Source organism: Salmo trutta, chromosome 5, assembly GCF_901001165.1.
Source record: "Salmo trutta chromosome 5, fSalTru1.1, whole genome shotgun sequence".
NCBI lineage: Eukaryota > Metazoa > Chordata > Actinopteri > Salmoniformes > Salmonidae > Salmo > Salmo trutta.
Genome location: NC_042961.1, coordinates 3,303,886 through 3,331,298, shown reverse-complemented (window position 1 = coordinate 3,331,298; position 27,413 = coordinate 3,303,886). Strand labels below are relative to the sequence as shown.

Here is a 27,413-nt window from a genome sequence, read left to right as displayed (position 1 = left end):
GACACACATACTATAAATGTATGTACTCACTGTACTGTAAGCAGCTTTGGAGGATAAAAGAGTCTGAAGAAGCCTATTGGAAATGCTGAGATCCAGGCATCGCCTGCTGTTTCTAAGTAGGATAGAAGGATAGTATCTGCAGGTGAAGGGATTAATCCCTGGATGTAGCCTTACTGAAGGAAAGATCCATGGCTGGTAAAGGACCAAATGGATTCTGGGAGAGTGCTAAGGTGTTGAAACCAAAAGAAAGGTGAGAACACAAACATCAGAGAAAGTAAATTACTTACTCTTGAAATGTCTCAGCCATTGAAGTAGGTTTTGGCATATCTATAGACATGGGCATGTGTACACTGGGGTGTTCAAACAACCAATACCAAGAGACTGCTAGTAATCAAATGAACAATTCCTGTAAAATAATATCATAATATACACCACTTACACTACATGACCAAAAATATGTGGACACCTGCTCGTCCAACAAATACTGAATACATGTTGTTTTGATATAGCCTAAATTTTCTTCAATATACTGAATACATGATGTTTTTTTATATAGCCTAAATCATGGCCATTAATATGACGTTGGTCCCCCCTTTGCTGCTATAACAGCCTCCACTCTTCTGGGAAGGCTTTCCACTAGATGTTGGAACATTGCTGCGGGGACTTGCTTCCATTCAGCCACAAGAGCATTAGTGAGGTCGGGCACTGATGTTGGGCGATTAGGCCTGGATCGCCGTTGGTGTTCCAATTCATCCCAAAGGTGTTCGATGGGGTTGAGGTCAGGGCTCTGTGCAGGCCAGTCAAGTTCTTCCGCATCAATCTCAACAAACCATTTCTGTATGGACCTCACTTTCTGCACGGGGGCATTGTGACATTGAAACAGGAAAGGGCCTTTAGCAAACAGTTGCCACAAAGTTGGAAGCACAGAATGATCTTGTTTGCTGTAGCGTTAAGATTTCCCTGTACTGGAACTAAGGGGTCTAGCATTGTAATGTGTGTATAGATATTCTTTGATGTGTTTCTTTACTTTTTTTTCTTTATTTTGTTTACGTCTTAAGTCAAGCTCAGTATATGAACAACTTTTAATCTAAACGCCTTTGTGGTCCTAATGAATAAAACATACAGCACAGTGTTATTTTTTAGTATGTCACCAATGGTTTTCATATCACAGTGAATGCTTGTGTACTTCACACAGTTCAAATATTAATTATTCATGTCCTCATTACTCCTAATGTTTCTGCTTTCTGAATGAATGAATTTTCTCTGTATTTTTTTAACTAGTGCTTCTTTGTACCCATACCATGCTGGGCGTAATCTAACTGAGCCAACTGGATGGATTGTCAATGTAACTATAAGGGCTTCAGTTCAAATATTCAGTCCCACTTTGGGGGTTTGTTTCCTGATCATTTCTGTGATAATATTCAAATTCACATTCGATAACACTTGTTTAGTGTTTTAACCCTTTACAGTAACACTGCTCAGTGTTTAAATCCTTAGATTCACACTGCTTAGTGTTTTAACCCTTTACAGTAACACTGCTTAGTGTTTTAATCCTTACAGTAACACTGCTTAGTGTTTTAACCCGTTACAGTAACACTGCTTAGTGTTTTAACCCTTTACAGTAACACTACTTAGTGTTTTAACCCTTACATTAATACTGCTTAGTGTTTTAACCCTTACAGTAACACTGCTTAGTGTTTTAACCCTTACATTAACACTGCTTAGTGTTTTAACCCTTTACAGTAACACTGCTTAGTGTTTTAATCCTTACAGTAACACTGCTTAGTGTTTTAACCCTTACATTAACACTGCTTAGTGTTTTAACCCTTACAGTAACACTGCTTAGTGTTTTAACCCTTACATTAACACTGCTTAGTGTTTTAATCCTTACATTAACCCTGCTTAGTGTTTTAACCCTTTACAGTAACACTGCTTAGTGTTTTAATCCTTTACAGTAGCACTGCTTAGTGTTTTAACACTGACATTAACCCTGCTTAGTGTTTTAACCCTTACATTAACACTGCTTAGTGTTTTAACCCTTTACAGTAACACTGCTTAGTGTTTTAACCCTTACATTAACACTGATTAGTGTTTTAATCCTTTACAGTAACACTGCTTAGTGTTTTAATCCTTACATTAACACTGCTTAGTGTTTTAATCCTTTACAGTAACACTGCTTAGTGTTTTAATCCTTACAGTAACACTGCTTAGTGTTTTAATCCTTTACAGTAACACTGCTTAGTGTTTTAATCCTTACAGTAACACTGCTTAGTGTTTTAACCCTTACATTAACACTGCTTAGTGTTTTAACCCTTTACAGTAACACTGCTTAGTGTTTTAACCCTTTACAGTAACACTGCTTAGTGTTTTAATCCTTACTGTAACACTGCTTAGTGTTTTAACCCGTTACAGTAACACTGCTTGGTGTTTTAACCCTTTACAGTAACACTACTTAGTGTTTTAACCCTTACATTAACACTGCTTAGTGTTTTAACCCTTACAGTAACACTGCTTAGTGTTTTAACCCTTACATTAACACTGCTTAGTGTTTTAACCCTTTACAGTAACACTGCTTAGTGTTTTAATCCTTACAGTAACACTGCTTAGTGTTTTAACCCTTACATTAACACTGCTTAGTGTTTTAACCCTTACAGTAACACTGCTTAGTGTTTTAACCCTTACATTAACACTGCTTAGTGTTTTAATCCTTACATTAACCCTGCTTAGTGTTTTAACCCTTTACAGTAACACTGCTTAGTGTTTTAACCCTTACATTAACCCTGCTTAGTGTTTTAACCCTTACATTAACACTGCTTAGTGTTTTAACCCTTTACAGTAACACTGCTTAGTGTTTTAACCCTTACATTAACACTGATTAGTGTTTTAATCCTTTACAGTAACACTGCTTAGTGTTTTAATCCTTACATTAACACTGCTTAGTGTTTTAATCCTTTACAGTAACACTGCTTAGTGTTTTAACACTGACATTAACACTGCTTAGTGTTTTAACCCTTTACATTAACACTGCTTTGTGTTTTAATCCTTTACAGTAACACTGCTTAGTGTTTTAACCCTTACAGTAACACTGCTTAGTGTTTTAACACTGACATTAACACTGCTTAGTGTTTTAACCCTTTACAGTAACACTGCTTAGTGTTTTAACACTGACATAAACACTGCTTAGTGTTTTAATCCTTACATTAACACTGCTTAGTGTTTTAACACTGACATTAACACTGCTTAGTGTTTTAACACTGACATTAACACTGCTTAGTGTTTTAACACTGACATTACCACTGCTTAGTGTTTTAACACTGACATTAACACTGCTTAGTGCTTTAACACTGACATTAACACTGCTTAGTGTTTAAACACTGACATTAACACTGCTTAGTGTTTTAACACTGACATTAACACTGCTTAGTGTTTTAACACTGACATTACCACTGCTTAGTGTTTTAACACTGACATTAACACTGCTTAGTGTTTTAACACTGACATTAACACTGCTTAGTGTTTAAACACTGACATTAACACTGCTTAATGCAGCACTTCTTAACCTAAGCTTGTTGCCACCCAAAAATCAAAACTGGAGGATGCTAGAGCATTAAGGTCAGTATTATGAGCAACCTCAAGCAACCTCCAATCAAATAATATAATGGTGATACATAGTCTAGCCTTTATACAACTCCTGGGCATCTCAGAAGTGGAAGAAGCTACATTGAACAGATCTTAATTTGATCACTCTTTTGTTGCTGAGAATTTTCCTGCACAGCATGAAATGCAAACTTGTAGTGTATTTAAAGGTTTAAAAAGACTTCTAAAGTTTCACATTTTCACTTTAAAATGCCAGACTTGATTTGCCGTAACAAAAAATGTATCAACCCCTAAAAAAATAAAACATCAATTATAATCAACACATAATAATTCACAGTTCCTGTTGCTGCAGGATTATTTTCCTGCAGTACCATACTTGCTTAAATTAAGATACTACATCTACAATGACAACCTACTATACCTCAAGTCCTGCATCGTCCTCTTATCCTAGCCTCCTCAGATCTGCAAGTCTGTGATACTTACATTACACTGTCTGGCCTAGATCGGAAAATGAACCTAGCATGATCGCTGATGTCTGCATGATGGTGCTGGCTGCTCATACCCTACAGAGCTACAGAGAGATATAGAGGAGGTATCAATAAGAAACGTTTCACAACCCAAGGCCCCTTGAGTACAGATTGGATTTGACGTGACATAAACAGTCTCTGAGTGACAGTCTCATTTGCCTGGTTTTCTGCTTCTGGATGATCATGCAAATGTCTCGACTGACTTCTGTGCTGTGGACTGTAATTGCCGCCTGCTGACAGCAGTGCAGAAACTGTCTACGCCCCTAATGGCACCCTATTTCCTATACAGTGCACTACTTTTGACCAGAGCCCTATGAGCCCCCTGGTCAACGGTGGTGCACTAAATAGGGAATGGGGTGCCATTAGGGACGCGGACTCTGACTCAGCTGAAATGCAGGGACAGGGACAGGCAGTTACGTAGATGGTGGGGCGGCTAAAAGCCGGAATGGTTGGTTATTGACTCAAGCACAATTTATTTTCACCAGTTTAAGGAGAATACAGAATCTGGCCTTCTCAACTATTATAAAATGCAGTGCTATAATAAACTCATAGTAGGAGAGTTATTGTATGGTTTTGGACAAGGTCGGCGCTTGCCAGGAGGACAGATTTGTTCCAGGGTTGTCTGAGATATACATTTATAGGACTAGGTATTATCCCAACAAGACATGGATGCATGGCTCAGAGAATATACTGTATAAACAGTGTCTTCAGAAAGGATTCACGCCCCATGACTCCACATGTTGTTGTGTTACAGCCTTAAATTAAAATGGATTTCATTTAGATGTTTTTGTCACTGATCAAGACACAATACCCCATAATGTCAAACTGGAATTATGTTTTTAGACATTTTTACAAATTAATAAAAAATCTAAAGCTGAAATGTCTTGAGTCAATAAGTATTCAGCCCCTTTGTTATAGCAAGCCTAAATATGTTCAGGAGTAAAACTTTGCTTAACAAGTCACATAATACACAGATTCATGAACTGAAATAATAGATCCCTGAAATGTTCCATACACACAAATAAATTATTTATCTCAAATTTTGTGCAGAAATGTGTTTATATCCTTTGTCAAGATAATCCATCCACATCACAGGTGTGGTATATCAAGAAGCTGATTAAACAGCATGATCATTACACAGGTGCACCTTGTGCTGGGTGAGGAAGCATGCAATTGGAATGCTGACTGCAGGAATGTTGACCAGAGGTGTTACCAGATAATTGAATGTTCATTTCTCTACCAATTTGGCAGTACGTCCAACTTGCATCACAGGTTGGTTGGGGGGGGGGGGGGGGGGGGGGGGCTCCCGGTTGGGTGAACCTATGCCCTACCAGGCCCACTCATGGCTGCACCCCTGCACATTCATGTGAAATCCATAGATTAGGGCCTAATGAATTTATTTAAATGTACTAATTGACTTATATGAACTGTAAAATGTTGAAATTGTTGCATGTTGCGTTTCTAGTTGCATGGACTGTTTTATTTTTCTATCTTATGGTACATGGTATTCCCAGGTGGTCTCCCCTCCCAGTACTAACCAGGCTCGACCCTGAACAGGCGTGTTCAGGGTGGCACGGCCAAAAGCCTATTTGTTTAACCCTGTTTTCTTCTTGAATTAGGTCCCTTGGCTCATCATTGCAACTCCTCAATGGGCTCGGGAGAGGTGAAGGTCGAGTCCTGCGTTCTCCAGACATGACCCGCCTGGCCACTTACATCTTATTAACAACCCGGATGTCAGCCGCACCGATGTGTCGGAGGAAACATCATTCAACTGACGACCAGGGTCAGCTTGCAGGCGCCCGGCCCTGTCACAAGGAGTCGCTAGAGCACAATGGAAAGCCACACCGGCCAAACCCTCCCCTACCCGACGACACTGGGCCAATTGTGCGCCGTCCTATGGGTCTCCCGGTCATGGCCGGTTTTGGGATTCGAACCCCAGGCTGTAGTGGCGCCTCAGCCCAGCGGTGCAGTACTTTTAACCCATTCAGTCATGGACTCATTGGACTTATTCTGTGTGCAATAATAGTGTTTAACATTTTTGAATGACTACCTCATCTCTGTACCCCACACATACAATTATCTGTAAGGTTCCTCAGTTGAGCAGGGAATTTCTAACACAGATTCAACCACAAAGACCAGGGAGGTTTTCCAGTGCCTCGGAAAGAAGAGCACCTATTGGTAGATTAAAATAAAATAAAAAATGTTAGAATATCCCTTTGAGAATGGTGAAGTTATTCATTATACTTTGGATGGTGTATCAATACACCCAGTCACTACAAAAATACAGATGTTGTTCCTAACTCAGTTACTGGAGAGGAAGGAAAATGCTCAGGTATTTGACCATGAGGCCAATGGTAACTTTAAAACAGTTACAGAGGACAAAACTGAGGATGGATCAACAACATTGTAGTTACTCCACAATACTAAACTAATTGATAGAGTGAAAAGAAGGAAGCCTGTACAGAATAAAAATATTCCAAAACATGCATCCTGTTTGCAACAAGGCACTAAAGTAAAACTGCAGCAAAGAAATTCACTTTATGTCCTGAATACGATGTGTTATGTTCGGACCAAATCCAACACAACACCTCACTGAGTACCACTCCATCATATTTTAAAGCATGGTGGTGGCTGCATTATGTTATGGGTATGCTTGTCATCGGCAAGGTCTAGTGAGTTTTTCAGAATAAAAATAAACGGAATAGAGCTAAGCACAGGCAAAATCCTAGAGGAAAACACGGTTCAGTCTGCTTTCCAACAGACACTGGAAGACAAATTCACCTGTCAGCAGAACAATAACCTAAAACACAAGACCAAATATGCGAATACTGGAGTTGCTTACCAAGACTACATTGAATGTTCCCGAGTGGCCTAGTTACAGTTTTGATTTCAATTGGCTTGAAAATCTATGGCAATACTTGAAAATGGCTGTCTAGCAATGATCAACATCCAACTTGACAGAGACTGATGAATTCTTTTAAGAATAATGTGTAAATATTGTACAATCCAGGTGTGCAAAGCTCTTAGAGACTCACCAGAAAGACTCACAGCTGTAATTGCTGCCAAAGGGGATTCTAACATGTATTGACTCAGGGGTGTGAATACTTAAGCAAATTATATTTTTCTGTACTTAAGTTTTCAATACATTTGCAAACATTCAAAAAATATGTTTTACTTTGTCATTATATTGTATTGTGTGTAGATGGGTGATTTTTTAAATTGTATTTAATTAATTTTGAATTCAGGCTGTAACACAACAAAATGTGGAATAAGTCAAGGGGTATGAATACTTTCTGAAGGCTCTCAAATCAAATCAAATTTTACTGGTCACATACACATGGTTAGCAGGTGTTATTGCGAGTATAACGAAATGCTTGTGCTTCTAGCTCTGTCAGTGCAGCAGTATCTAACAGGTAGTGTATGTTAAGGCCAATACACTAAAGCTGGCTCGAGGTTTAACGCATTTTACTAAATCTATTCATACTGCAGAACTAATTATATCCTTCCAATGGAATACACTACTAAGGAACCATACTGACACCAAAACTCTACCATAACTCCATTTTACTATGTCCAACGAAAAAACTAAGACATTGTGAATAATGGGTCGAAAAAGGTTTCTACTCATTGTTCTTTTTTTTCCAAGACGGGGTGTACTGTATGTCTTTATAAACAACAGCTTCTTTTTTCCAAGACGGGGTGTACTGTATGTCTTTATAAACAACAGCAGCAGCAGGGAAGCTGAATTGATGGTAAGTATTGCATTATGCATATGCTGACAATAATAAACAAACGTAATTTGTATAAAAAGGAGACGGAAACTTCTTGTTGATCTACAGAGACTCATTACTGCCAACGTCCGTATTCACATCACAACCTTTTTGAAGTCAAAGAAAACAAGAGCAACCACAGCAGTGGTCCTTCCTTTGATTTAGGAGGTTTAGTGTTTATACTCAACTCAGAGAGGAAAGAGATGATTTAGCTTAGGAGGTCTGCTTAGTGTTTATACTCAACTCAGAGAGGAAAGAGATGATTTAGCTTAGGAGGTCTGCTTAGTGTTTATACTCAACTCAGAGAGGAAAGAGATGATTTAGCTTAGGAGGTCTGCTTAGTGTTTATACTCAACTCAGAGAGGAAAGAGATGATTTAGCTTAGGAGGTCTGCTTAGTGTTTATACTCAACTCAGAGAGGAAAGAGATGATTTAGCTTAGGAGGTCTGCTTAGTGTTTATACTCAACTCAGAGAGGAAAGAGATGATTTAGCTTCGGAGGTCTGCTTAGTGTTTATACTCAACTCAGAGAGGAAAGAGATGATTTAGCTTAGGAGGTCTGCTTAGTGTTTATACTCAACTCAGAGAGGAAAGAGATGATTTAGCTTAGGAGGTCTGCTTAGTGTTTATACTCAACTCAGAGAGGAAAGAGATGATTTAGCTTAGGAGGTCTGCTTAGTGCTTCCACTCAACTCAGAGAGGAAAGAGATGATTTAGCTTAGGAGGTCTGCTTAGTGCTTCCACTCAACTCAGAGAGGAAAGAGACCTCAAACTTTGACATCACAGAGATACAGACATATACATGATTCCATACACGCTCACACACACACAAAAAAACACACACACACACGCTCACACACACACACACGCTCACACACACACACACACACACACACACACACACACACACACACACACACACACACACACACACACACACACACACACACACACACACACACACAAAGACAGGAAAACAGATCCTTCCTCATCCACAAGTATAGTTGTTATGCTGATGACACACTGCAGCAGCGGTAGCTAGAATCACTGGGTAATGAGTCTGTCAGTAGGGGTCACATCCTACTCACACTCACACGGATGTTAATGGGACAAGAAAGCAATATCAACCAACAAAGACTGTTAGCGAGGAGAGTATGTACAATGTTACAAATGATGTACAAATGTCAAACTCCACAATACACCCTCGATGAAGGTGTGACCCTCCTTTTTGAGTCCAGCATTGTTGGTAAACCAAGGCTATACGCTCTTATTTCAGAGTTGAAATAGCAGCCCTTTTTGGGTGGCCGTCTGCTTTCTTTCACAGTCCTTAATACAACATGTTGTCATTTACAGGCATGAAGGTTTAAAACCAGGATAAAGATAAAGATAAGACACCTGCACACTGTTGAGAAGTAGCCAATTAGCCAAATATAAGTGAATGCGATATGAAATTGTGAAGGCAGTATAATGGACTGAGCTGTATAATGGACTGAGCTGTATAATGGTCTGAGCTGTATAATGGACTTCTAATGGACTGAGTTTAGTAGACTTAGTGGCTACCTAAGAGAGACATTGGCATTAAGGACCTCAGGGAATGTAAAAAGACCTCATTACTTGCATTTCATATAAATAATGGTATACGAATATTAATGATGAATTGATCATCATATCTTAAATAATGCAGAGTGTGTTTCCAATCTGCGCAATGAAAACCCTCTCCCTCTCCATTTAGAATTAGAATTAAGAACATGAATAAGATTGCAAGAAATAAGAATCTGTGCATAGGAATAAATATTTGAACTCGATCTGTGGGTTAACTTACAAGGAGCTAGTACTTCAAACTGCTTGGAAAATGAAACGTTCACTGTAGATATGCTTTAGTCAATGAAAGCCGATTTTTATAGCTGTGTTTGAATTATCCCCCCCCCCCCATTATATGTTGATGAGGATTCCTGTTATTGTACACCTATTATAATGCTATTTAGGATAGAGTCAACAGTAGATATCTCACAAAGGCCATGGAATATTGGTTTTGTTTATGTTTTTCAGTCACAAGACAATTACAGAACCACAGGGTAATTATTTGAATCAGATTAGCTGAGTTTACACAGCAATAACAGCAAGGTTGGGGGTCTATTTATTTTTATTCAGGTAGATAAAATCCAATTTAAGATGAGGAAAAATCCTTATTGAAAAAAAGGCTAAGAAGCTATGTGCAACTGTTTTCCTGAGAAGTCCAAATATGTACTGTCTGGATATAATCCAATCTACAATCAAATTCTATGAAAACAAAAAACAAATGGTATCTGGTGGCGGTGCCAAAACATGTTTACCAAAGTGCCCATGCACCATGAGCAGTTTTCGTCATAAGTACTACTTTATATTGTAGAAAACATCACACAAGGTCATTTCATTATTAAATCCCATGGAATGTTTTTTAGGCATTGTCTGGTAGTAGAGGAGGAGCTGCATCATAATCCAGTAGAGGATTAACCGTGAAACATTACCTACACGTTCATTCAGATGATGTAACACAAGGGCGTTTACAGTACGTACTGCGCAACATTCTGGGTTCAAGGTCATGCAATACTGCATGTGAGAGAAGCATCTTTCAGGCAGACAGGACTATTCCCATAGACACCAAAAAGGTCTTTTTTAAAAGTGTGTGTTTTTACAACATGGCAAACTGTCATAAACCTTACAGTGATCTATTGATGGGACATACGAGAGAACCATTCTACAGGCAGATATGAACATTTCCATGAACATAAATGTATTTAACTAGTACCTCAATGTTTGTCCAACTCGCATTACAACACTATGAACTGTGCGGTCATCATGCATCATGCATAAATGGAAAAATACCACAAAATATCCTAACTTTCACAGTTAAGTTATTATCTTATTCATAAAGATAATTGTATGTATCGGTAAAGTAGCATCTCCAGCTCTTACCAACATGCCATTTACAGAGTGAGACGGGGTCAGCAAGGTCTGTCATAATGAGCAGCTCGTCTTGACAGCTCGCCGCCTCGCTCTCAACCTGGGTCAACCATACATAATAACTGAAAGGACATGCCTAATATAGTGATACTGCATAAAGGAATAGCTTGTGTAGATATGCCTTAACATACTGTATAAAGTCAAGTCCAAAGAGATGACAGGTATCCATGGCTGAATGTACACAAACCATACACAACAGCTGAAATAAATCCTACGAAAAGATATGGCTACGTGCTTCACAATGTAACACCTATACAGATCTGATAGATTCATTTGATCAGTCTGTTGTCGCAGATAATTTTCCTCTGCAGCAGGAAATGCTAATTGTAGTGTACTGAAGGTGTAAAAAAGTATTCTAAAGTTTGTAATTTCCACTTAAAAATGTTACTGTATGAAACAAATTCCAAAGAGATGCCAGTCATCCATGGTTGTTCTAAACAAAATGGAAGAATATTAAAAATTAAAAATCGCACAAAATAGCTCACATTTGAAAGAATATGCTTTTTCTAGAACTTCAAGTCCAAAGAGATACCAGTTACCAATAATCCTTGTTTGTAACAAAATGGAGGAAAACTGTACAAGTAAGAGCCGAACTCACTCACTAATTTAACCTCAGGGATCTGAGAGGCAGTGAGTGACTATTATCAGCCATGTTAATATTGCATATGACAGACATTACTCTTTACAACGTACGGGCTCATATATGGCAAGAATGAATTACTGTTTCAACTCAATAGGTCCTGTTAAATGATGCTGCCTACTAAAGTTCAAGGAAAATTACACTCAAAACTATATTTTGGTATTAGTCCCAAAATGTTTTTCATGTCAGCAATTAAGTTTTGAAGATATGGAACCTTCAACATCCAGCTCTACAGCCGGTATGATGCGTTTTAACATACTGTATATGATGCGTTTTAACATACTGTATATGCTGCGTTTTAACATACTGTATATGCTGCGTTTTAACATACTGTATATGATGCGTTTTAACATACTGTATATGATGCGTTTTAACATACTGTATATGATGTGTTTTAACATACTGTATATGCTGCGTTTTAACATACTGTATATGCTGCGTTTTAACATACTGTATATGATGCGTTTTAACATACTGTATATGATGCGTTTTAACATACTGTATATGATGCGTTTTAACATACTGTATATGCTGCGTTTTAACATACTGTATATGCTGCGTTTTAACATACTGTATATGCTGCGTTTTAACATACTGTATATGCTGCGTTTTGCTTCATATGATGTGTTTGGCATCTTACTGGCTGTATATCTGCCCAACGTGACGGACAAGAGCTGAGATACACATGAAAACATGAAATGACCCTGAGAATCGACAGAACATCGCTCAGAGATACCCCAAAAACAACAGAACATTCAAAATGGGTGAGTCTTTTCTTTAAACAGGAAGCACAGATGAGCCAAATGACATGAATGGAATTCTATCATTCTATCTTCCACCCCTTTAGAATGTGGAAGAATTGGGTGACACTGAGCATGCTATGGAGAAGGTCGCGTTTTAGAGAGCTCCTGCTAAAATCATATTTTAATGGCACAATTCCATCTCCCTCCTTTAGAATGTGGAAGATTTTATCTCCCTCCTTTAGAATGTGGAAGATTCCATCTCCCTCCTTTAGAATGTGGAAAATTCTATCTCCCTCCTTTAGAATGTGGAAGGTTCCATCTCCCTCCTTTAGAATGTGGAAGTTTCCATCTCCCTCCTTTAGAATGTGGAAGTTTCCATCTCCCTCCTTTAGAATGTGGAAGGTTCCATCTCCCTCCTTTAGAATGTGGAAGGTTCCATCTCCCTCCTTTAGAATTTGGAAGGTTCCATCTCCCTCCTTTAGAATGTGGAAGATTCCATCTCCCTCCTTTAGAATGTGGAAGAGTCCATCTCCCTCCTTTAGAATGTGGAAGTTTCCATCTCCCTCCTTTAGAATGTGGAAGGTTCCTTCTCCCTCCTTTAGAATGTGGAAGGTTCCATCTCCCTCCTTTAGAATGTGGAAGAATCCATCTCCTTCCTTTAGAATGTGGAAGTATCCATCTCCCTCCTTTAGAATGTGGAAGGTTCCATCTCCCTCCTTTAGAATGTGGAAGTTTCCATATCCCTCCTTTAGAATGTGGAAGTTTCCATCTCCCTCCTTTAGAATGTGGAAGGTTCCATCTCCCTCCTTTAGAATGTGGAAGGTTACATCTCCCTCCATTAGAATGTGGAAGATTCCATCTCCCTCCTTTAGAATGTGGAAGATACCATCTCCCTCCTTTAGAATGTGGAAGGTTCCATCTCACTCCTTTAGAATGTGGAAGGTTTCATCTCCCTCCTTTAGAATGTGGAAGGTTCCATCTCCCTCTTTTAGAATGTTGAAGGTTCCACCTCCCTCCTTTAGAATGTGGAAGGTTCCATCTCCCTCCTTTAGAATGTGGAAGGTTCCTTCTCCCTCCTTTAGAATGTGGAAGGTTCCATCTCCCTCCTTTAGAATGTGGAAGAATCCATCTCCCTCCTTTAGAATGTGGAAGTATCCATCTCCCTCCTTTAGAATGTGGAAGGTTCCATCTCCCTCCTTTAGAATGTGGAAGTTTCCATATCCCTCCTTTAGAATGTGGAAGTTTCCATCTCCCTCCTTTAGAATGTGGAAGGTTCCATCTCCCTCCTTTAGAATGTGGAAGGTTCCATCTCCCTCCATTAGAATGTGGAAGATTCCATCTCCCTCCTTTAGAATGTGGAAGATACCATCTCCCTCCTTTAGAATGTGGAAGGTTCCATCTCACTCCTTTAGAATGTGGAAGGTTTCATCTCCCTCCTTTAGAATGTGGAAGGTTCCATCTCCCTCTTTTAGAATGTTGAAGGTTCCACCTCCCTCCTTTAGAATGTGGAAGGTTCCATCTCCCTCCTTTAGAATGTGGAAGATTCCATCTCCCTCCATTAGAATGTGGAAGGTTCCATCGCCCTCCTTTAGAATGTGGAAGATTCCAGCTCCCTCCTTTAGAATGTGGAAGGTTCCATCTCCCTCCTTTAGAATGTGGAAGGTTCCATCTCCCTCCATTAGAATGTGGAAGGTTTCATCTCCCTCCTTTAGAATGTGGAAGGTTCCATCTCCCTCCTTTAGAATGTGGAAGGTTCCATCTCCCTCCTTTAGAATGTGGAAGTTTCCATCTCCCTCCTTTAGAATGTGGAAGGTTCCATCTCCCTCCTTTAGAATCTGGAAGGTTTCATCTCCCTCCATTAGAATGTGGGAAATTTAATCTCCCTCCTTTAGAATGTTGAAGGTTCCATCTCCCTCCTTTAGAATGTGGAAGAGTCTATCTCCCTCCTTTAGAATGTGGAAGATTCCATCTCCCTCCTTTAGAATGTGGAAGGTTCCATCTCCCTCCTTTAGAATGTGGAAGGTTCCATCTCCCTCCTTTAGAATGTGGAAGATTCCATCTCCCTCCAGTAGAATGTGGAAGTTTCCATCTCCCTCCATTAGAATGTGGGAGGTTTGCCTGTAAGCCTTTTGTGACTGCCTGAACTGTTGCTTAGCTATCAAGCATTGGACAACTGTCTCACGCCTCAGAGAGTATTCACTCACGTCCTGTCATGTGGAAAGCTTGTCGTGTGGACACATTAGCATAATGCCAGTGCAAATCAAAACAAATCATGTTTATAGTGTGTCAACTTTGACATGTCTGACACAATAAGATGTGTGGATCTCGCCACAACCAGCACCGTGGAGCAGTGGTGTAAAGTAACTAAGTAAAAATACTTCAAAGTACTACTTAAGTAGTTGTTTTGGGGGGTATCTGTACTTTGCTTAATTATTTATATTTTTGACAACTTTTACTTTTACTTCACTACATTCCTAAAGAAAATAATGTACTTTTTACTCCATACATTTTCCCTGACACCCAAAAGTACTCGTTACATTTTGAACGCTTAAGAGGACAGGAGCATGGTCCAATTCACGCACTTATCAAGAGAACATCCCTGGTCATCCCTACTGCATCTCATTTGGCGGACTCACAAATACTTTGTTTGTAAATTATGTCTGGGTGTTGGAGTGTGCCTCTGGCTATCCGTAAATTAAAAAAACTATAAAACTGTATCGTCTGGTTTGCACAATATAAGGAATTTCAAATAATTTATACTTTACTTTAACTTTTGATACTTAAGTATATTTAAACCAAATACTTTTAGACTTTTACTCAAGTACTATTTTACCGGGTGACTTTCACTTTTACTTGAGTCATTTTCTATTAAGGTATCTTTACTTTTACTGAAGTATGACAATTGTGTACTTTTTCGACCACTGCCGTGGAGAGAGAAACCGACTAGATAGAATATACTTCTGTCTAGAATACAAGTGATTATGTGAACATGTACATTGACAAGTAAAAGATATGCCATGCACCAATCAACATATCCTCATAACTGACATTATGAGGCTAAAACAAATGAATTCAGGTACTGTTGAGCTGCCTGCCCTTCCTCTTCCTCCCTCCTCCAGTGAATTGAAACTAAAATGGCCTCCAAGTGTACTGAACAATAGGGGTGAGCATAATGCAGTGAGACTACTGAGTGACTTGACTGAGATCCAAAGTGAATAAAAGGCCTCACTATGCGCTGCTGAGACGGAGGCTGAGGGAGACTGCTGCAGTGCTCAGCTCACTGAACGCATCCCAAATGGTGCCCTATTGCATATATAGTGAACAACTTTTGACCAGAGCCCTATGGTCCTGGTCTATGGGCCCTGGTCAATAGTAGTGCACTATAAAGGGAATAGGTGCCATTTGGGACACAAGCAGCCCAGGACTTTGGCAGGTGACAGTGCATTAGAGCGCTGCCTCCCTCGCACACTTCATTTGCCAATAAAACTCCCCACTGCCATTTTCCACACGGCGCTGTACAGTAGCTCAGCTTAGTCAGAAACCATAAAACATAACTATCTGGCAATGGATTTATAGGGTTCTCTCTGTACAGTCTAGTATTATAAACTGGATTTCACATTGTGCTGGAATTAATGAGAATGGTAGTTCACAACCAATCACCAGTCTTTTAATTCAAACTAGGAGAGATATGAAGTCACAACAAAGATGTACTGCTGCACTCTCCTTCAAAAGCTGCACTGTGTTTTTAAAGCAGTGCTCTCCTTCTAAAGCTGCACTGTGTTTTTAAAGCAGTGCTCTCCTTCTAAAGCTGCACTGTGTTTTTAAAGCAGTGCTCTCCTTCTAAAGCTGCACTGTTTTTAAAGCAGTGCTCTCCTTCTAAAGCTGCACTGTGTTTTTAAAGCAGTGCTCTCCTTCTAAAGCTGCACTGTGTTTGTAAAGCAGTGCTCTCCTTCTAAAGCTGCACTGTGTTTTTAAAGCAGTGCTCTCCTTCTAAAGCTGCACTGTGTTTTTAAAGCAGTGCTCTCCTTCTAAAGCTGCACTGTGTTTGTAAAGCAGTGCTCTCCTTCCAAAGCTGCACTGTGTTTGTAAAGCAGTGCTCTCCTAAAGCTGCACTGTGTTTGTAAAGCAGTGCTCTCCTTCAAAATCTGCACTGTGTTTTTAAAGCAGTGCTCTCCTTCAAAATCTCGCTGTGCTTTTAAAGCAGAATTGAGTGATGTCACATGCTAAACATGTTCTTGCTGTATCAGAAGCCTCTTGGTTTGCTGGTGACCTTATATTGTATGTCCTTAGCTATTCAGCCTTCCATTTTCCCTCCGAGTACTGACGCAATAAGACAATGGTCACACAAAACGACACGTCAATTCTCTCACACAATGGGGCACTTTAGACGCCAATTATTGAAGTCGAAAGCAGCATGGAATCCAATGGGGCTCACTGTGGTCAAGTAGTGCACTACTTCGGGTATAGGGTGCCATTTGGGACGCAGTTAATAACCTCTGATGGCCAACGGTGGCAATGCTAGTTAAATGAGCCCAGCCATGTAATAATGAGACAATGCCTCAAGATGTTGATCCTCTGGTGCAGTTGCAGCAGCCAGAAATTTAAGTGGCACAATTTAGACTCCGGGGTTCATTTTGAGCTTTTTATTTCAGTGTCAAAAATGCCTGCAGTGGAAGAAGTGACAGAGAAGGAAGAGTGAAGGCAGACAGCGGGACCTGGTTGCTATCCTGGAGACATCAAACCCTGGGTTGCATCCCAAATGGCACCCAATCCCTTATATGGTGCACTACATTTGGCTGTAGCCCTATGGGGCCTGGTCAAAAGTAGTGCACTAGATAGGGAATAGGGTGCCAAGTTGTTTGTCTAACTCCAGAGAGGGCAGGCTCTAGCCACTAATACACGTTTCAGAATAGTGTGTGAAACCAGACTGTATTGGCTGGAATTTCTTATTTCACATTGTCCTTTCAGTAGGATTCCAGAAACTATGGTGGCTGTGTAACCAAGCCAGCTCAGTACAGCCTCGATTGGCTCGGTTTGGTTCGGCTCAGTAGTGCGAAAAGCCCTTAACCCTACTGACATGAGGGCTATGCAGAAGACATGGATACTATGTTGTAGCTATAACAGATTCTCAGTGAGACAAAAAGAGCAAAGACAGAGTCCGTCTAACGCCATGGGCTCGTCATCAACAGGCTGCACAGAACAACACAGCTGCTGTCCTGGACAACATGCCAGAAAACACATGACAGACTGTACAGTACACGCTTTACTAGACATTTACACCCAAATGACTCATATTAGCAGAATAAGATAATCATTTACAGTTTATATTTCCAACTTTTTGAACTTTATCAAAAGTCCAACTTTGCTGACATTATCATTTAATATAATTGAAGTTGGTTTATTATTTCCTGAAGATGTGTTCAGGATAGATACAGCATATTGTGTTATATTTTTTTGTGTGTAGATATTAATTTGATCACCTTGTTGCAGGAGAATTTTTCTGCAGTGCAGGAAATGTACAACTTCAAATCAAATTGTATTCAAATCAAATGAACACACTTCTGGTGTATTTGAGGTTTATTTGAGTTTTAAAATGGCTTCTGAGGATGCAATTTCCACTTCGACATTTCAGACTTGATTTTCCCTAACAAAAAAATGTATCAACCCCTACCAAAATGTCCATTGATTACAATCTACATAATAATTCATATTTCTTGTTGCTGCAGGATTATTTGACTGCTGTAGTAAACTGGCTCAAATTAAGATCCTACATCTGTATATAGTTCTAATTGTTGTCAATAGTATGTAGAATTATCACCATTAAAGCCTTCTGCATGAATAATTCATGTTATAAGAGCATCTACCATCCAAAAAACAGGTACAATCATAGTTAAAAATAAACATCCTTATCTGTTGTGGACAGACAGCAATGTCATGTAATAACATTTACCTCCACAACTGATTCTGCTATACAAGCAACAGTCATTCACCATTAATGTGGAAAGAGTAGAATCAACAAATGAACACTGCAGTAATGTTTTAATCAACTAATGTACGTATATAAAATGTTCTTATTTTCTTCAGCGCCATCACAATTAACATCCCAAAAGCATTAGGTCATTCTGCAGCGAGGTCTAGCTTGGATTAATCTTGGGCCTGAACTAACCACCTCCGATATTGATTTCCATCTTACAGGTTATGTTGAAGGACAGGTCAGCCAGTGTTGCTGCCGTGCTATGTTGTTGTCTTAGGTCTCTCTTTATGTAGTGTGTTGTCTCTCTTGTCGTGATGTGTGTTTTGTCCTATATTGTTATGTTTAATCCCAGCACCCGTCCCCGCAGGAGGCCTTTTGCCTTCTGGAAGGCCGTCATTGTAAATAAGAATGTATTTGTGACTGACTTGCCTAGTTAAATAAAGGTTAAATAAATCAAACAGGTTAGCCAGACAGGGTTTGCATCCCAAATGGAACCATATTCCCATTATAGTGTAGTGCACTACTTTTGACCAGGGCCCATAGGGATTCCCATAGCGCTCAGGTCAAATGTAGTGCACTACATAGTGGGTAAGGGACCATTTGAGAGGCAGACAACCTCTGCCATGCCGGGTCAACCTCTGCCATGCCGGGTCAACCTCTGTCATGCCGGGTCAACCTCTGCCATGCCGGGTCAACCTCTGCCATGCCGGGTCAACCTCTGCCATGCCGGGTCAACCTCTGCCATGCCTGGTAAACCTCTGCCATGCCGGGTCAACCTCTGCCATGCCGGGTCAACCTCTGCCATGCCGGGTCAACCTCTGCCATGCTGGGTGTGGATGTCAGAGTAACAGGGTTTTTATGGAGAGACCTTGTCCATGCTTTAGTAATGGACATGATTCCTCATCAGGAGCAGGAAAGAACCCCCAATCTGTGTTGCTGCACACACACACACACACACACACACACACACACACACACACACACACACACACACACACACACACACACACGCTCGCACACAGGAGACTCGGGCTGTGTCCCACATGACACCCGATTTCCTATGGGATACCCTGTGTGCGCTGGTCAAAAGTAGTGCACTATATAAGGAATAGGGTGCCATTTGGGACATATACTATGTACTCTTTTAAACCCAGTGGTTATCCAGATGAAAATGGAATTAACTTCAACCTCTCTCTGCCACACACAAACACACAAACACATACATAAACACAAACACACACACTCAAACACACACCCAGGAAAGACACACACCAACCCTGCTGAACTATAAATAGATGCTAGAAGAAAATCATCAGAAAAAAATAAGCTGTTGCTTTTAAGCTGTTATTAACATGTTGATAGAACAATGTCAAATGCTGGGTTTGGAGAAGAGATCTGACTACATGGACACATTAGCACGATGTGGGATGATGTCGTCCACAGTGACACAGCTCTTCTCAATAGTTTTGTCACCCTTGAGATACACATGCTTAATCCCATTTTTCATCCAACAACACAGGATAAAGATTGAAGTTATAGAGCAGACACGTTAGAAACACCACTTGGCACTCTATGTTTTAGAAGGCTACGCTCATAATCTACTATTTGAGATGTTTTTAAAATCAGAATATGGTGCACAGCTAACGATGGACGGCAATGAATGGGGCTATAATATATATCATGACCTAATCCCCTATGATATCCCTACGACCATCTAATATATATCATGACCTAATCCCCTATGATATCCCTACAACCATCTAATATATATCATGACCTAATCCCCTATGATATCCCTACGACCATCTAATATATATCATGACCTCATCCTCAATGATATCCCTACGACCATCTAATATATATCATGACCTAATCCCCTATGATATCCCTACGACCATTGAATGTATATCATGACCTAAACCCTATGATATCCCTACGACCACCTAATATATATCATGACCTAATCCCCTATGATATCCCTACGACCATCTAATATATATCATGACCTAATCCCCTATGATATCCTTACGACCACCTAATATATATCATGACCTAATCCCCTATGATATCCCTACAACCATCTAATATATATCATGACCTAATCCCCTATGATATCCCTACGACCATCTAATATATATCATGACCTAATCCCCTATGATATCCTTACGACCGCCTACACACAAATACAGTCTTCTACTCCAACAGCAATACCCAGTTCCTACAATGTCACGTGGTTCCATGGCCAATGACAAGGGCCTTCTATACTCCCTAATGTTTTACAAACAGAGAAAAAAACGGAACATCTCATTTGCATACACTCAAATCAATCCTTTCTGCCAGCCAGGCGGCACAAAATGCTCTGTTTTCTATTTGCATGGGAGCAAAGGCCAAGGGGGAGAATCACAGAAACCGGCTCAACTCAACTAAACTCCATGCAGTCGTTCTATGTGAGTATCTATGTTCTATGTTCCGTTTGATCAGAAGTGGAGAACCAGGGAAAACCAGAGAAGGACCAGCTAGACTCAACTGAACTCCATGCAGTCATTGTGAGGTTCTATGTTCCATGTTCTGTGTTCTATGTTCTGTGTGATGAGGAGTGGAGAACCAAGAAGAACCAGGGAGAACCAGAGACCAGCTTAACTGAACTGAACTCCATTCAGTCATTCTAAGTAAGGTTCTACGGTTCTACTTTGTGTTTGATCAGAAAGCTGCTAATTGTTCCCCCGGGGTTCTATTATTCGAGGCGTGGTTCCATCTGTGTATGGAAACACTATTGCCAAAGGGGGATTTCTCCTATAACATCGGTTCATTATTTTCTGTTGTGTGTTTTTTCAAAGTGTAATGTGTGATTCATTCTGCTTGGATCACTGTGCCGGAATGACTCCCTCTTTACTGTGGCTCCCTCTGAATCTGTCACCACACCTCACACACACACACACACACACACACACACACACACACACACACACACACACACGTTGTAAATCTGCCACCACACCTCTGTGCTCTTATCTCTCCTCTCCACATATACAGGATTTGGTTGAGTCATCACAACACTCTTTTGAAGTGGCTCCTAAACATTCAGGCTTGATACATGTATTTATTATGCAACAGATACTCTAAAATAAGTCTCTGTGTGTGTGGAGGGGGGGTATGTGTGTCTGTCTGTCTGTCTGTCTGTCTGTCTGTCTGTCTGTCTGTCTGTCTGTCTGTCTGTCTGTCTGTCTGTCTGTCTGTCTGTCTGTCTGTCTGTCTGTCTGTCTGTCTGTCTGTCTGTCTGTCTGTCTGTCTGTCTGTGTGTGTGTGTGTTTCTGTGTGTCTGAGTGTGAGTTACTAATACGACGTAGAATAAACTAGCAAACAGTGAGTGTGTGGGATTTCACTACATGGTGACAGTTTCATGGGGTATTTGAAGAAAAAGGATGGAATCCTCCGGAAGCAATTAAGGGCATTTGTCACACTTGCCAGCGTAAGCTGAAATGGTGACAGGCCGATGCAGATAGATGGTGGTTGTGGGAGAAGGAAAAGCAAAAAAAATACCACTTCTGAGTTTTCTGTCTAACCCTTGACAATAAATGAAAAGCTGAAGAAATCTGGTCATCTGCAACCCAGGCATCTGGGGGAGAGATTATTCATCATTTACAAAGCAAGGGAAGAGAGCTTGGTATTACGTTAGCTATATTCCAAAACAAAGTCAAGCACGGGCGCGTGTGCAATACTTTTGGAGTAATGTTGAAAGTCTAACACCGCATACTGTATAAACAGGACCAAGAACAGACTACAACCTGAGAGAATGGTTTTGGGAGCATAGAAATAAGAATGAATAGAAAGGGTGTCTCCATTCAAGTCAATGGTGACATAATTGGTGGACTGGCAGCCATTTTGAGTGTGCCAATGCCAGGAAGTAAAAGCAGAAAGTGTAACCTTCAATCTGTACTGTGATTTGTTGAGTCAACTCAACTGACATTACAAAAAATACATTCCATTGCATGAGCCACATCAGTTAGCATCATTTGAATGAACATTCTACATTACCATGGCAATCCAGCATCAGTTGATAGAACATTCTACATTACCATGGCAATCCAGCATCAGTTGATAGAACATTCCAAAATACCATGGAAATGATTGCATCACACAACCAGGCAGCCATTGTGAGTCAGCCCATGAGTTTACAAGTCATTTGCCAGGGTTAGAGCTCCAAGCCCATTCTATATCCATTCTTATTTCCATGTTTGGGAGTTTCTGATGCAGTGTTATGTATTCTAGATCAGTATGCTGGAATATTTCCAGTATTCCAGTGTTCTGTATTATAGACCAGTATTATAGAATATTTTAGAATATATCCAGTATTCCAGTATTCACTATTCTAGACTATAGTATTCTGTTGTGTCAAGACTATGCGTTGACTCCGTAGTCTATCTTCTGTTCTAATTGAAAGGCATATTCCAATCATCCCTTTAATAAGTATTGTGGAGGTCTGTAAACACTAAACAGACTCATATTAATGAACAACTGCTAAACCAAACGTTGGATTGGTTTTCAGTGCGTCAGTGTTGCTGTAGTTCTATCCTAATGAGAGATGTCATCTACAATGGTGTTAAAAGACTAGATATTTATGGATGGCTCTCTTATTTCCTTCAGTGTGAATATGTAGTCGCTACACCATCACAGTGCCTCTCTCCATGGTCCTGGGAATGAGAAAACACTACCATAGTCATTGGTGATGATACACATCACCAACGCCTGAAAACCACGGCTCATTATCAACCAATAATTGCAATATAATTGAATATTAGAGATGAGCAGCGTACATGTTGGTGGGCTGGGCTGTGGAAGAATATGGACCTGGCGTATCTCATGTACAACACCCACTCCTCTTGTAGCTTTGGTCTAGGGATGCATTGCATTGTGAGGTCAGCTGTGTGTGTTTGTTTCACGGCCCACAACCCAACGCTGTAGACAGACATGCGCTATACAGGTAGGAGGTAGAGAGGGGTTAAACGAGGCTATTGACGTGCACAGTTGACTCTAGCTCTGGTCCAAGTTGTTATTGTGCGTTCCACTACCAAGGGATGTTTGGTTAGTAGAAGAATACGCACTAACGCCCTGGACCAGAGCTAGGTTGACTCAAACTCCCAGCTGGCTCATCTATATATGCACACATAAAAACAATGCTCATTGAACTGTAGTATAACTGCAGTATGTTAGACATACAGCATGTTTGGGGCTGGTTACTCACCCTCCTTTGCTGGTCGTTTTACCTCTGCACTGATGTTGCACACCTGCCCAGCACGGATCTGTGGAGTCAGGCATCCCTCCGTTTGGGGATTTAAAGGCAAAACCACGTTGTTAAGCACAAGCATACTTTCTGATTCTCCATCGCCTAGGTGCTGGGGACAGGTGCATTTCGTATAAACTATTCCACATGATTCCACAGTTCCTTTCTCCGATTTCAGGCAGTTTTCCAGCCACGTGCACAGCACCTGACATCCAAATTGACTGGGACTCGCCTTGTTCAAGACCAAGAATTCCACCACAGACTTCTCCTCTTCGTCCGTCTTCTGCAATCCGTTATAATCGTAAGGGAAAACCCTCCGTAGCTGCACAAAATTCTTGTCATACTGCAAAAATATATACATATTCTTGGAATCACACAGGTACACTATAGACTCGTTGATTTTCAGCAATTCATTGATTTTCTCATGCGAGTAGTGATCGAATTGATAAGCAAGCAAAGAGAACTCGGAGCAGCTCAAGTCTCGTTTGTATAGTTTAAGGTAGATGCTGTATTTGGTAGGGTCAGGGTTCTCCAACGTCCATGTGCAGTTCGTGTAGTTCTTGGGAAACATCTCAGTCACTGAGTAAGATCCATATATGACCCCCTTGACCAAAGTGGAACACCAGTAGTCTTGTGCACCAGTTAATCCAAACATAACCAGGAGATAGGTGGAAAATATATAAATCAACTGGTTACGAATAGCCTTCATCCTATGTCATTTGGCCTGCAAGGGGGAGAGATGGAAAAATGACATCAAGGACACCGTTAGTAACAGTAAACATGAACCTGTGTAGGCCTAATACAGGGCGATCTGATTATACCAACGTTTGGTTCATAGTGAGGCCTTGGAAAACACCTGGCCAACCGTCATCATTCCTGGTCCACTGTTACATTATGGCGGGCAGTCTCCTGCTCCTCTCCCTTGCTGCCTTTTGCAAGAAAGATAAAACTTTGGACAAACACTGCCACCCTGTGGTTGCTATGGTCGCCTGATTTGGGGAAGTCCGCATAAGGGATCAATGAAACTCGTGTCAGTCGTTCTTGAGTTGTAATTAATTGGACCGATTGGCGGAACTAGGGAACCGTCAATCTTTGGAATATTTCGAACGTGGTAGGGCTCGCGTGTTCATATCTGTGTGTCCATCACAAAGAAACAGAGGTGTGTGAGTGTGAACAGTGATCACATTGCTCTGAGAGGGACATATAGGCTGCATGTGGTATTTTATTGGAAGTGAGCTCATTTTGCGCAACTATGTTCTCGATTACGCATCGCGGAGACGTGCTTTAAACCATCGATATTCATTTCGATGATAATAATGAACTGGATTATGTTTTCGGTGTATTCCAAGTCCCTGCCAAAAAGGCTTTTGATTCTGTGTCTATTTTTTTGATCAACCTTGGATTTCCGAATCCGAGTCCATACTGCGTGATATGCTGTAGGCTATGTTACACGCCCATCCATCCAACCTGTATCTTTCCTCAATTCAATAGTGGACTAAGAACTGGTTTGGAAGTCCATTATACACTAATTTCATATAAAGACTCAGTGGGAGATGAACCAACCCACACATTGACACAAATACAGCATCGTGTCCCCAGTCCCGATTTCCTTAACATAACTAACATGGGCTTTCTTCTCCTCCCTTATAGGCAGCTAATGATACCTGTAACGTTCTTCCATCTACTGATAGACAGATCTGGATCACGTATCGAATCGCGAGAGAGGGAGAGAGAGTGAGAGAGAGCGAGAGAATGCATGTGATGTCCTGATTGTATTAATCCTGCAGGCATTGCAGCTGTGAGCAGTGTCACAGTGGTGTGTGAGTAGGCGGTGGAATTAAGTCTATACAATATTCTTCTGAGAACATGAGAATAGTCAGATTTCGAACATTGAGGACTATAAACATAATTTGAGAACATTAGTATAGGTTATGAATGATAAAATGACAAGGAATGCGATGTAATATAATGGCATATTGTGCTGCCAAATGGAGTGAATGTTGTCTTTTGGTTTGGGACCTGTTCATATAGTACCTAAATGCTATTTCTCTGCAAATATTCTCACTAATGGATAGATAATTAGTGCATTATCACTGTCTATGAGATTCATAGGGTACATGCCGTTCTATGAAAACAGAAGTCCTTTTGCTAAACGGACATGGTTTGAGCGCTTATCGAGGATTACAATTTGGTAGAGGATGTAGAAACATCCGCTTATTTTACTGTCAAATTAAAGTAGTTTTTCCTCCAGTTTTGCAAAGCGATATGAAAATGATGAAATATCAGCTCAATCCCATTTTACTGATACATAGACGGCGCTAAAACTAGATTTTTGCCCATTTTTGATAAAAGCCGCACATAAATACATCTGTTAACTTATTCCAACCCTGTGTAGTCTATGTGTATTCGTCCCATGGTTGGAATGCCTCGACGCATGTTAGAGCCTATTCATTCCAAACAGAGATACAATGCTGCAGCCACAGAAATGTTGATCGAGATGGAATATTTGAACTTTCAGACTAGGCTATATCGGTAAAACTGAGAGCGTTGCAGTAGCCTAGCTGGCGTGGAATCTGTTGGTATTATCTGAATGCCTGGCTGCTTTAGCTGTCTACAGCCATAAAATAATAATAGCATAATAATAATAATAATAATGCAATTAATATTATCCCCAAAATTACCTTACACTCCGGAAGCTATGGCTATTTTTCGAAAATACTTGACCACATCCTTTATGAAGAGCAAAATGTGCTGTCTCCTTGCGAATCGATACTTCCCATAGCCCACAATAGAAGTCCAATGCAACAAGATGATAGTCAATGGACAAAAAAATGCGTTAGACTCCGGTCTGGCTCATCTCCTCCGCGTCGCTTTTTTCCATCAAAACGGACCCAGTGAGAAGCGAAACAACTCGCGACAGCCCAATAGAGAAATAGTAGAATGATGGGGGGGACAAAAATCTACTAAATGACCGTGAAGGTATACCTCTATGGATCATCGACGGGTCCCTTCGTGTCTTTTCTCCAGATATATTAGCCTATAAAGACGAGGCAGCAGGTAGTCCAAAAAAATCCTTAGCGGACGGATGTTTGAATACTGAGTAAGTATGGAGGAGAGATAGAAACCGCTCTGCTCGCTCACCCTGCTCAGGACTGGGGCTGCAATATCACGTCACAGCCACTAAGATAAAGCACGTATGGACGTTTTCTTGCTGCGTCTGGTATACCACTTTCCCACCCCCACCCTCTGACTCTTACATAGCCTTCCCTTAATTCAAGGCACAGGGATGTTCCCTTGGACTTGGACCCGAGGTTTTGAGCCCACTGCCCACACAGACAGGCTACTGCTCCTGACGAACCGGCATGTTGGGTTGGGGTTTACCATTCGTTGTTGGAATATTGGGGTATTTTGGCTGCAAAGACGGATGAGCTGGCGCGCGCAGGACAATAAAAAACATATTCTACCATCATGGGAACTATCCACTAAGCGGATAGTGGAATTACCTTCCTTATGATTTTGAAACAAGGATATTTTCATATAGTTTTTTCGATATTTATTCTAAATTTTTTGCTGATGTGGCAGGTGTTTTGTGTGCTGTTTTGAGACAATGTCTGAAACTCGCCTCTGTCTGTACTAATTAGTGTCTTCTTCTGTTCTTATGCAAAGTAGCCTACTGAACATATCCTCCCTCCTCGTCACGCATGTGTATGTAGTTGTTTCTTGTATTTAGGTCAATACATTATTAGGTATGCATGTTTACGTTCATCGAATGATTTGGTGGTTATTGTTGAGCAGTTTAGTCAAGCTATACCACTTCATCCATTCCAAATGTTGTATGGCAGGGACTTCAGAAAGTCGTTTTATCGACGTTGACCTAAA

General features: G+C 40.5%; 1 protein-coding gene across 1 annotated transcript in view; it reads right to left on the bottom strand.

Moving 5' to 3' along the window:
* Window positions 1–26,880, bottom strand: part of LOC115193524 (adhesion G protein-coupled receptor B3-like) — a 131,735-nt gene extending 104,855 nt beyond the window's left edge. The window contains exons 1-2 of the mRNA XM_029752228.1: window positions 26,216–26,880; window positions 23,496–24,258 (exon numbers count right to left, since the gene is read on the bottom strand). Of these exons, the coding sequence (XP_029608088.1) occupies window positions 23,496–24,243 (748 nt within the window). The 5' untranslated portion in view covers window positions 24,244–24,258; window positions 26,216–26,880. The remainder of the gene's footprint in view (window positions 1–23,495; window positions 24,259–26,215) is intronic.
* Window positions 26,881–27,413: the final 533 nt, after the last annotated feature.